At 46.0% G+C, this 12,592-nt stretch overlaps 1 protein-coding gene across 1 annotated transcript in view; it reads left to right on the top strand.

Moving 5' to 3' along the window:
* LOC146336781 (uncharacterized) overlaps positions 1-5,361 on the top strand; it is a 62,405-nt gene extending 57,044 nt beyond the window's left edge. Inside the window, exons 34-35 of the mRNA XM_084817885.1 lie at positions 321-1,776; positions 3,294-5,361. Of these exons, the coding sequence (XP_084674011.1) occupies positions 321-1,776; positions 3,294-3,379 (1,542 nt within the window). The 3' untranslated portion in view covers positions 3,380-5,361. The remainder of the gene's footprint in view (positions 1-320; positions 1,777-3,293) is intronic.
* The last annotated feature ends 7,231 nt before the right edge of the window (positions 5,362-12,592 follow it).

The raw sequence follows: 12,592 nt of genomic DNA, 5'->3' as shown, positions 1-12,592 counted from the left end.
CTATATGTTGTGAGCATATAAACACTGCAGACTTAAACTGGTTCAACACAGTCATGTCCTCTTATTCAGGAACTCTGGGGAAAATAGTTCTATGGGATAGGGTTAGGAATCTCTAACAGAATTCTCAATGCTCTCAGAAAACTACAATAAGAGACACAATGATAGTTTACAATGTGTTATAAAATGGGCACAAGTTTGTAGTGAAGATAGGGTCTATATTTGTCATGCTTTCTGGACAGGTTAGAATAATTAAGCTATAATTCAAATGCAGGGATCCTGACACTGCTTGAATGAGCAAAGGTGTCACAAATGTTTTGCAGAAACTGAGCATCCAGGACGTGAGAAGTTTGCTCGGTGTAAATTTGCCTGACCTGAGGGAAGCTGAAAATTATCCTTCAGTCGCCATGTGGATCAAGAGCAACTTTCAATCTGAGCTGGACACCCTTGGGATTGGCCTGAAAGGAGGGATGACATCTCCATCTTCTACAGCAGCCAGCAGCTCAGTAGTGCCTGCCTCCATAGCTACAAAACGTAATGATTTTCCAACCACCGTCACCCCTATTAGCCCCATCATGGGGATTACTGTCTCTGCCATCAGCAACTCAACTACCTCCAGCAATAATGAAACCACTTTCTCCGCCTCCACGAGGCTGAAGGCAATCATCCTTCGAGCTGCTGACTCCCATTCAACTCCCGTCTTCAATATCACCATTGTGGCCAATGAAACATCTACCTCCATCAATACCAACACAACTGTTCCTGCCACCACCATAGATCCCGCCATTGCTTTCCCCACCAAAATCCCAGCTGTCTCCTCCAACATCACAACTACTTCAGATGATACCATCAGTGGAACAGCAGCCCCAGCCACCACAAGAGAAATCAACACAACTACTGCTGGCAAAGCTGCAGCAGATTCAAGCAGCACTACAACCAACAGCACAGACCTTTCCGCCATCACCATAGACTCTGTCACTGCTGTCCCCACAGAAATCATGGCTACCTCGTCCAACATCACACCTACTTCAAATGATACCATCAGTGGAACACCGGTCCCTGCTACTACAAGTGATAGCAGTGTGACTACCTCCAGCAAAAGTACCGCACATTCCAACAGCACCATGACCAACAGCACAATTCTTCCTACAGTCACCATAGACTCCACCATTGTTGGCCCCACTGAAATCATTGTTACCTCCTCCAACATCACATCTGCTTCAAATGATACCATCTTTGGGATCCCTGTCCCCACCACTGGAACAGGTATCAACATGAACACCTCCGACGAAACCACAGCAGCCTCCAACACCACCATCACAACTAACCACGCAAGTCTTCCTGCCACCGTCACAGACTTCAGCATTAATACTGCCACCAATGCAACCCTTTCCCACACACTCATCGCCATCAGAAACCACACATTCAGTGCCGACGCAACCACAATCAGCACCGACAATATAACCATGCCTAGTATGACTGTTCCATCTGCTGAAAGCCCACCAGCACCACCTAAACCCATGCCAAATGCCACCACCCCAGCATCCATCAGCACAGCCACAAAAATGACGGACAAAACCCCAACCATGTCAAGAAGGACCACTGTCCGTGTCCCAGAAACATCTCACAAAACACGTGTTCCTCCAGGGCCTGCCCCATCTCAAGCAACAACTGAAGCTGCTACACCCGCAAGGAAAGCTACCAGCAAAGCACCTCCGAAAACAAAACCACCATCATATCCAACTCCAAATGGCTATATCAATATTCAACCACTAAGTGGTAAGTATCTGTGGTTTATGTGGCTGTCAAATTTCCAGCACTTTGGAGTGTGGGGAATGCCTTCTTTAATAAAAATGTGATGCTGCAGGAAGCTCTATGAAGGGGCTCTGCTGACCCCCCCGGGGAAAGCTGTGTTCCAAAGTGTGGCTGCAACCACTGAAAATGCTCAGACAGATCAAACTGGTCTAACAACATTGGGCATGTTAGCTGGGGAGAGAACTGCATTCAAGTCCCCTAAAAATTAGACATGCATCATCTCTGAGAAACACCTTTGTATTCTGAAATGGAAACGTCCAGTAAGCTCGCAACAATGCTTGAAATTTTGCAACCTGTTTCCATCAGTTTGTCCTATTTTGCACAGACCCAGAATTTCCAATCCTCCAGCAATTACATCTTCCCAACTTAAGGGGAAGGAGTAGTATAAGAAGAAATGTATGTAGGACTGGGAGGTAACTGGCGGTGTATGATATATATGTGTGAAGGTCTGAGGCCTACAGAGGCAAAGGGAAAAATGGTCACACTTAGAGGCCTGGCGTTTTCTGTTGGGGGGGGTAACCCTGAGAGGAGTAGTTTCATTTCTCTGGCTAGGTATCAGTTTCAATTCTCCACTTAAGTTTCATTTCTTCATGTTTGAAGCAGTACTTTCAGTTTTGAGGGAGGAGGGTATATAAAGAGAGGGAGAGAGCCAGTAAGAGCAGAGAGACAGCCAGAGCCTGAAGTGAGAGCAGAGTCTGAAGAGTGAACAGGAAGAAGCAGCCTAGAAAAGTCTAAGGACAGCTAGGGTACAGGAACTTGCATTTTGCAACTTTTATTTTCTTTTAAGGCCTTTTGTATCACTCAGCTCTATTGTGCAAATACCTTTAGTTGTGGTTTGCTTTAAATCTACTAGTAAACTGCTGTGGTTAAACCCTGTGCCTAGAGTGTCAGTCACGCCACGTCTGCTGCCTAAACCCCATGTTACAGGGAAGGGGAAGTTCAAAAGAAGGAAGGTGGGACCCTTAAGGAGGCATGAGATCCTTAAGGAGTTGCTCAGGAGGTCCAGGGGAACCTTGACAATATGTATAAATGCCAGTCCCTTGCATTTTAGCAGCATTGCATTGCACTATAACGTTGTAACACAAGGGGTGAGATTGTGCATCTGAAGAAGGGGGGCTATAAAGGGTTAGGTTCTCATTGAGTTCTATGGGAGAAAAGCTCCATCTGGGACACAGCTGAGAGGGGTGAGATCTGCCCCTTGCCTTGGAAGCTGGGGGCACCAGGTGTGGATTTAGCCTAGCCCAGCTATACAGAGTCCATCCATCTATATTCTCCCATACAAAATAAATGCCTGCCACTTAGTCCTATGGGGAAAAGTAAACTGGTGACACAACTCTGTAGTGCAGGCACAGTCTGTCCACTGTCCCTGAATTTGAGCGGGTGCATGAGTGGGTTTCCTGGGAGGGCTTAAAGCCAAGGATCTTGAATGGATCCTGTATCGTAGGGGCTCATCTCGATTCCTTTTCTTCTTCCCCATCTAGCATCGCCCTCCAACACATCTCTCAGCTGGCTTCTTCTGGCATTGTCCCTCATGGTTGGAATCTCCATTCAGGGGAGGCTTCTCTGAAAATGTCATTGCTTTCCCTGCTCCCAACAGTTATTGGTGATGGCAACCACGATAGCTTCGAAGTTCCACAAGGGAAGCTGCGTTGACCCCATGGATCAAGACCAACACCATCTAGACTATGTGTCGCTCTCAACATTATATGCATATGTGCATACACTCGTATTGTCTGAAGGCGGAGCTGCTTTTATTCCTACTCCCATGCGCTAATTATATTATGGTGATGCCTCTGCATGCACCATGGCACTGGCTGCCAACCAGAGCTTTTCTGCTGGAACCTGGACTATGGGCCCACCTGGCACTGCTGTGCTCCTGGATTCCTTGCTGGGCCTGTGTTGGTAAATGGATATGCAGTCTTCGCACCACTGATTGATTCCTAGCAAGGGGAAGGAAAAGGATTGGACAGGTTCAGCCAGGAACCCATCCGTCTGCCGTCATCTAAGGTTCCTGGTTCTTTTAGAGAAGTGTTTCCCAGAGACCTAGGCCAGCTCTCACTTTCCTTCTTGGATCAATTATTTATGGCCCAAGGCCTGGTTTTCTGCACTGCCAGTCTGGTTGCTTTGACTGCCTCTTGCTGAATAGTACACATCCACATCCACATTTTGTCAGTTCATGACAGCCTGAACTTCCCACCTTGACCTGCCTGCAGGGACTGGTCATGCCACAGCCAGTTATGATGACACCATCTGGAAGAATATGTGTGTTTTGGGATATGTGTGTGTATATTTCATAATGTATATGTAGAGTTGGTATGTAATTGCCCAGAACCCAAATCATGGAGAAGAAGGGCAAGAGGGTTGTGAAAATTTCTCCAAGCATCTTGACTTGTTGGTAGTGCTCTGGCTCTCTCTCTGATAACGTTTGTCTGCCATTTACTATCTCTTAAATTTGGCACGAATCTAAAAGGTGTAAAAGATCGAGGAAAATATGAAGGCTCTGTACTAAATTTGCAAATACTTATATACATGCCTAATTATCCTGCAAGCAGGCTGGAAAATCAGAAGAACCCTTAAGCACCAGTTGGGCAGGGGTGGTGTGCGTGCGTGCGTGCGTAAATATATCTTTCCAAGTGACAAAATTCTGATATGATATTGCAGCAACGTTGAAAGAAAACATCTTGATTCCATGTTAACCATAGTTAACGAATGCATACAGTTTGCACTATACCTATATACTCCATATTATCAGAACTTTGATAGATTATTTTTGAGTTTTGGCTGTTGCTTGTTGGCCAGTCCTTTATTTAAAGCACTGGTAAGGAATGTATGGCCCCCAGATGTTGTTGCACAACAACTCCCACCAGCCCTAGCCAGCACAGCCCATGGTAAGGGCTGATGGGAATTGTAGTCCAACAACATCTGGACAGCCACATGTTTTCTATTCCTATTTTAAAGTCTTGGTGAGTATCTGGTTGTTGTTGGTCAGTCGTTCAGTCGTGTCCGACTCTTCGTGACCCCATGGACCATAGCACGCCAGGCCTTCCTGTCCTGCGCTATTCAATGCATCAGTGATGCTATCTAGCCATCTCATCCTCTGCCGTCCCCTTCTCCTTTTGCCTTCAGTCTTTCCCAGCATCAGGGTCTTTTCCAGAGAGTTTTCTCTTCGCATTAGGTGGCCAAAATATTTGAGCTTCAGCTTCAGTATCTGCAAAGCATGGGAAACTTGCAATGGTTGAGAAAAGAATGCTGAATGCAAATAGCCTGTCCTCATTCAAAACTGCTGTCCAGATGTGACTTTAGTGCTTCTAATTGACAGGGTTTTAGGAAAGAGGTAATTGAAAGCTCATCAGGAGCTAAAATGTTCTAATTTCCTGAAACTAGTTTATATATCTTAATCTCATATTACTTGATATTAAACTTCTGACAAAGTATTTTTCTCTTCCTAAATCATCCATATTCTTAAATGGTACAGAGTTGCTTTCTGTGGAATGACTTTCTGTTTAGTTTTAGTAAAACATTATAAATAAAACATATATTTTACCTTTGACTGGTTTTGAGGTTCCCATCATTTGAGAAATGCTGGGATAAGATATGGAAGCAAGAAAGGATAGACAATGAGGGAAAGTAGCTGAATGTTTTTGCTCACCCTCCTGCCTGGAATTGTATCTTGCCACACCTCTTGCTGAGACCATAGGCACAGGCTGAATCTGCGCATAGCAGTTTTACTGTTACCATGCTGCAGTGATAACTATATGGGCACCAATAGTTATCACTGCAGCATGAGAACGGTAAAACTGCTAAGTGTAGATTCAGCCTTAGGCAAATTCTAGGTTTCCTGCTGAAAGCACGTTCATGACATGGGATTTCAAGCCAAATTCCCAAGAAGTATTTGGCCAGAAACAAAAAATCAGGAAGCTGAGTATCAGTATCAAGTTTATTAACAGTCCACAGACTTTCAAATTCCAAAATAAATATTTTATTTCATACAATGAGGGGAAAAGAAACTCCAAAATACAGAAATCCTACTGGGAAAACATTGTTCATTATTACAAATTTAAACAAGATTAAGATAAAATTAAAACAATTCTGTAGAAGTTGGTAATGAATATTTATAGCTTGGAATGCAAACTCTGCAACTAATTTAATTACATAAGTTTGTGTATCCATGACCAGGTAGGCTGTATTCCATTCTAAAGACCTTGGGTTGGCCATACTTAAAGCAGACTCATTCAAATCAATGGGACTTTAGTTATGACTAATTTAAGTCCTTTTATTTCAGTAGGTCTACTCCAAGTATGACTAAATCTGTATCCAACCCATCCGAGGGAAGGAAGCAATCTAAGGACAGATAGCTCTGGTTCTTCCATGCCACACAAGTACATTAAGCAACCCAACTTAGGGATTCTCTTGAAGACACATTAGAATATTTTGCTGTCCTATAGTCTCCAAAAAAGAAATCTGTGGTAAAAATCTTGAATCTCTTAGGGAGCAATCCTATGGCCGCTAAACAGCGGCTAGACAGCCATAGGATATGCTGTTTTCCAGGCACTGACCTCAGAGCCCGTGCTCCGAGGTCAGTTCCCGGAAAACTGACTTACCCTTACTTCCGCACCACCTCAGAGGCAGCGCAGAACAGCCCCATCCTCCGCGTGCACAAGAGGAGCGCAGAGGGGCCGGAAAGGGGCGTGGCTGGGGGCATTCCAGGGCGGGGAGATCCAATGTGTCGCCCAGCAGCCTCCTCCCCTGCTCCGCCCTCCCGTGGCTAGACAGCCGCAATTGGCTGTCTAGCAGAAAAAGCGGGGCAGGAGAAGCGCAGAGGGAACAACCCCCTCTGTGCTTCTCCTGCCCCTCTTTGGATAGGCGGTCGCCTCTGAGTTCAGAGGCGGCCACCTATCTCGATAGGATTGCGCCCTTAAAGATAAATGAGCCAAAATAGATCCACAAGAAGTTCAAGATCTTGGTGTCATGCTGACATCTTGCACCAGGAATGTCAAAGGCATAACAGCCATGTTGGAGAAGATGACCACATATTTGCTTTGCACAATATATTCCAACCCATTAAGGGTGCTTCAGACAGACCTCTCCTAGCACTTCCAGTTGAAAGTCATTGCGCAGCTATTCCATCTACCCTTTCTCATCATGATTTTTTGTGGTAAGAAAAACAAGTAAAAAGACAGAAGAAATGATGGGAAACACTGGAGGGTTGCAAGCGGAAGATCTGGTCCTCCTATAAAATTCACTGTTTGAGGCAGGGCAAGTGGACAATAAAAGCCTCATCTTGAAGCATCCTGAGTCAAAGAACCTGGAAGGGTGGGGAGGCAGGATCTACATGGAAATGGAATGAGCAGCGCTTTCAGGTTTTCTCCAGCTTTTCATGCAATCGGCTTTGGTCCGACAGCGGCACACAAAGCCAGAAAAGCCGAGTATGCACCACCTAAGCCTCCGCTTTGGCTTTTCTGGCTTCGTGTGCCTGCAACGGGCCAAAGCCAATTTCATGGAAAATGTCATCAACCCCAGGTGCTGCTCAGCGAATGAGAGAGTTGTTCCCCGCCTCTGCCCACACTCCCCTGCTCAGGGAAGTTTACTGGAGGGCCTGAAATAAGCCCCCGTAGTTTACCCCACAACTCTCCCATCTCATCCAGCATTGGGGTGAATCCCCATCCTGTATCTAGAGAAAAAGCAAACCTCGCAGCATGATCCCCATGAAGGCTTACTTGAAAGGAAGTCCCATTGAACTCACTGGGCTTACTCCCCTGCTTGAGACTGCATTGCAGCAAGATTCACTTCTTACTAGGAAGCGAAACTTATTTTGAGTAAACATGCACACAAGGGGGGAGGGGTGGCCCTCATCTAGCATTGGGATATGTGGAAGATTAAAAGAGCCCTAATGCGGTTTTATCAATGGGGAAAGCAGGCTGTATAAGGTGAATGGGCAGAGAAACTACTGCGTTATGGTGGGTGATTGCTCCAGCCCAATGGGGGTTTTATCAGTGGGAAAAGCAGGCCATATAAGGTACAACTACCACAATCTATGAAATATTGAGGTGACAGTTGAGTAGGGGGAGGAAGAGCTGGAAAAAGGAACTGGTTGACTGAAGTAACTAACAACTTGCTTTCCTCAACCTGGTGCCCTCTGGGGGAGGTTGGGGATGGATAGCTTGGAATGATAAAAGCTCAGCAGGTGATGCTTTGGAGCTCGGGCCCTGCCTTTGCCTTGTAATTAAGTCCTTGGACAAGTTACTTTTCTTTTGGCTTCCCCAGTTTGCCTTCTGGGAAACGAGCGTTTTGTGACTGGCCATGTGCACCCTTAGCGGTCATTCTGTGAATGGACAAACACCCTGGCAGTCGTTTTCTGAGAGCACCCATGACTCGCTCTCAAATTTCCAAATGTGCCCACTGACTCAAAAAAGTTGGGGACCTCTGACATAAGTCTTTTGGTTAAGTAGTTTCCAGCAACTAACCATGATACTGCTCCTCAAATCCACAAAGGACTGTTACATGGAAGAAGCCAAATGCATGACCTCTGCCGCCCCAGGATCAAATCTAATGGGCTTAAATTTTGGTTGAACATTAGGAAAAACTTCTTGATGGCAAGGACAATTTAACAATGGAACCAATTACCTAGCGGGTGGCTGGCTCTTCCTCACTGGACATCTTCTAAGCAGAAGCTGGATTTCCTGCATCAAGCAGGTGGTTATGGCAGATGGCCTACAAGATCCCTTCCAACTCTGTGATTCTATGAAACTCATGCTGTTCATTTGCTAAGAGGACAAAGGAAGTTGTTTGATTCAGGACTCAACAAGTCCTTCTTAAAGCAAGGCCATGGCCCCAGAGCATGGATGGAAGGCACATGAGGCGGCCAGCTTGCTGAAGCTAAGCAGGTTTGGGTCTAGTCAGTACTTGGAGGGGAGACTACCTGGGAACCACATGTGGCCACTGTAAGTTCCATGATGGAAGAAAGGTGAGATAGAAATACAAACAAACAAATAATGGATCTTCTGCGTCAAATTAGAGAGAAACTACCTCCTCTGATACCAGCTTGGGGAAGTTTAGAAGATGTAAGGATTAGAAACAATAGTAGTATGTTTTTGGCTGCAATGCCATGTTGGCCATTGGGGAAGAGGCCAACATGCAAAACGTCCCTGGTTGAATCCTGAGCATCTCTAAGTAGGGCTGGGAAAGTTGAAGCCTTGGGGAATGGCAAATACAGAGGAGAGGGTCCCCCAAATAGCAAGACAACCATGGACAAGATCAATGCAATCTGTGAGAAAAATGACAGAAGTTGAGTGTGATTACTACTAGCTTAAATAGAATTAAAATAAACTAAATCACCAGATTAAAAACAGCAATAGCTAACAACCAGCACACAGAGAGAATCAATAAAAATGAGCAAAATCGAAAGTTATTAAGATCTGCTTAAAGGCAGATACAGATAAACAGTTTCAACAGATAGCCTATTAGAGAAATCGTAACAGTGTTCCAATGAAATTATTGGATCTACAGAAAAAAGTGCTGATTTGTTTGTTTATAGAGTCTGGAGGTCAAAGGTACTTTTTACTGTCACTGTTGTAGCGATCAGGGGGCAATCTACATTACAACTTTAAACTGGTTTCAAACCCGTTTATCTAAAGGAATCCTGCAGTTTCATGAGGGTATTGAGAATACTTTGCTAGAGACCCCTGTCCCGTGCCCAAGCAGCCCCTCTTCCTAGAGCTACAATTCTCAGAATTCCTGTATTTGGTAGCCGTAATTGCTAAAAAACAGGTTTGAAACCAGTTTAAAGTTGTAATGTAGATTGTCCCCAGTTCAAGACTGGGCTTGGAAGGCGTGTGGGGGTTGAGGCAACACCGTGAAATCGTTTCAGTGTATCTAGTATTAAGCATGATTGCTGCACACTTTAGTTTCACATCAGATCCTCTTACCTAGGGTAAAATATTGCAATTCAGCATGACATGGAATGTCACCATAAGCCTCTTTGTCCAAAAAAGACACCATGTTGTGTGCACCATAAAGTTCATAGAATTGCAGCCTTTGTTGAGTAATCTAATGGTTAACTCAATTAAAAGAATGCAGTCCAACAACGGTCTTTCCAAATCTGATTCCTTTGCACATTAAGCACACTTTACAACAGCGTCACTACAAACTGTGTTTACAGTGGAAAAAATTTTGAGCAAAATTTTGGCGCCATCACGGATGGGGAAATAAGCCATGGTGGTTTATTTCCCCCACCACTCATGCCAGTCACGTACCAGAGGAATTTGCACAATTGCCCTTACGCGAACCTGGTGAGGGCGGCTTGATGCTGTGATTAATGACCCACCCAGAACCCATGGGCTGTCTTGGGGTTCTGTGATCATGCGAACAGGCTCATCTCAAAAAAGGCTATTCATGCGTACTTTAAAAACTGGATGCATACATGGAGACTTGATATGCTGAAAGGCCTGTTATTAATCTCAAATTCCCTTCAGTGTTTCCTTTGTTTCCACAAGTTAGTGATTTCTGGAAAAAGAGAGTTCAAAAATTCTTTCCTTGTTTTTGTATCTCATATTAGTGTTTGTTTCAACCCGGTCGATTAGATATTATTGGTATTACTTTTCAACTTAATTGGTTCTAATAATGCTTGCATGGAAAGTGCATCTATTTGCTGGGAAATATATCTTTTTTTGCTGGAGGAAAATTCTGAGAGCGCCTTGGACTGCAGGACAATCAAGCCAGTCCATACTCCAGGAAATCAAGCCAGACTGCTCACTGGAGGGAATGATATGAAAGGCCAAACTGAAGTACTTTGGCCACATCATGAGAAGACGGGATACCCTGGAGAAGATGCTGATGCTAGGGAAAGGGGAAGGCAAAAGGAAGAGGGGCCGACCAAGGGCCAGATGGATGGATGACATTCTGGAGGTGACGGAGTCGACCTCGGGGGACCTGGGGGTGGCGATGGCCGACAGGAAGCTCTGGCGTGGGCTGGCCCATGAAGTCACAAAGAGTCGGAAGCGACTTAGCGAATAAACAACAAAATGTCTTTTTTTACTTCTTCTGTAACTTACTCCCCAACAATCTCTCTGGGAATACATTTTTGGGCATACCTTTTGCCAGGTTCCATACTTGTTGCTGGCAGGTGGGCTGGATGGTGAAGGCATCACTGTGGCATTTTACCATCCAACCCACATTCTGTGTTCATGTTTTTAAACAATGGAATGAAATAAAGGCTGCAGGAGTCATAAAGACTGGGTCACATCGTATTCTGTACTGGCTCTATCATTCTTTTCTGTGTTGTGTCTACAGTGAAGCCAGGAGCATACCTGGATTTGTAGTGTTAGACATTTTAGTGACACATGAAGCTGTCATTCAAAATCATCAATTTATCATAGACCATTGTGGTTGAATCCTGGGCTGATAGGCAAGTCAGAGAAGCTACGGTGGGCTAGGAGAAGAGACAGTGGCTGGCTCCCCCCCCCCCGCCGGGCACTGTTGTTGCTCTTCCCCCTTATTCTGGCTTCCCAACAACCCTGTAAGGTGGGCTAGGAGAAGAGCTAGTGCTTTTGCCCCCCCCCCTCGCTATTGTTTATTCTGGCTTCCCAACAACCCTGTAAGGTGGGCTAGGAAAAAACTAGTGCTTTTGCCCCCCCCCCTTGCTATTGTTTATTCTGGCTTCCCAACAACCCTGTAAGGTGGGCTAGGAAAAAACTAGTGCTTTTGCCCCCCCCCCCCATGCTATTGTTTATTCTGGCTTCCCAACGACCCTGTAAGGTGGGCTAGGAGAAGAGATAGTGCTTTTGCCCCCCCCCCCCGTGCTATTGTTTATTCTGGCTTCCCAACGACCCTGTAAGGTGGGCTAGGAGAAGAGATAGTGCTTTTGCCCCCCCCCCCCGTGCTATTGTTTATTCTGGCTTCCCAACGACCCTGTAAGGTGGGCTAGGAGAAGAGATAGTGCTTTTGCCCCCCCCCCCCGTGCTATTGTTTATTCTGGCTTCCCAACGACCCTGTAAGGTGGGCTAGGAGAAGAGATAGTGCTCCCCCCCCCCCGTGCTATTGTTTATTCTGGCTTCCCAACGACCCTGTAAGGTGGGCTAGGAGAAGAGCTAGTGCTTTTGCCCCCCCCCCCGCTATTGTTTATTCTGGCTTCCCAACGACCCTGTAAGGTGGGCTAGGAGAAGAGATAGTGCTTTTGCCCCCCCCCGTGCTATTGTTTATTCTGGCTTCCCAACGACCCTGTAAGGTGGGCTAGGAGAAGAGATAGTGCTTTTGCCCCCCCCACCCCGTGCTATTGTTTATTCTGGCTTCCCAACGACCCTGTAAGGTGGGCTAGGAGACGAGATAGTGCTTTTGCCCCCCCCCCCCGTGCTATTGTTTATTCTGGCTTCCCAACGACCCTGTAAGGTGGGCTAGGAGAAGAGATAGTGCTTTTGCCCCCCCCCGTGCTATTGTTTATTCTGGCTTCCCAACGACCCTGTAAGGTGGGCTAGGAGAAGAGATAGTGCTTTTGCCCCCCCCCCCGTGCTATTGTTTATTCTGGCTTCCCAACGACCCTGTAAGGTGGGCTAGGAGAAGAGATAGTGCTTTTGCCCCCCCCCCGCTATTGTTTATTCTGGCTTCCCAATGACCCTGTAAGGTGGGCTAGGAGAAGAGATAGTGCTTTTGCCCCCCCCCCCCCCCGTGCTATTGTTTATTCTGGCTTCCCAACGACCCTGTAAGGTGGGCTAGGAGAAGAGCTAGTGCTTTTGCCCCCCCCCCCCGTGCTATTGTTTATTCTGGCTTCCCAACAACCCTGTAAGGT

The sequence above is a fragment of the Heloderma suspectum genome, chromosome 12, assembly GCF_057233095.1.
Source record: "Heloderma suspectum isolate Gila_16-S chromosome 12, 16-S_ref, whole genome shotgun sequence".
In the NCBI taxonomy this organism is placed as follows: Eukaryota; Metazoa; Chordata; class Lepidosauria; order Squamata; family Helodermatidae; genus Heloderma; species Heloderma suspectum.
This window is presented reverse-complemented; position numbering and strand designations above follow the sequence as displayed.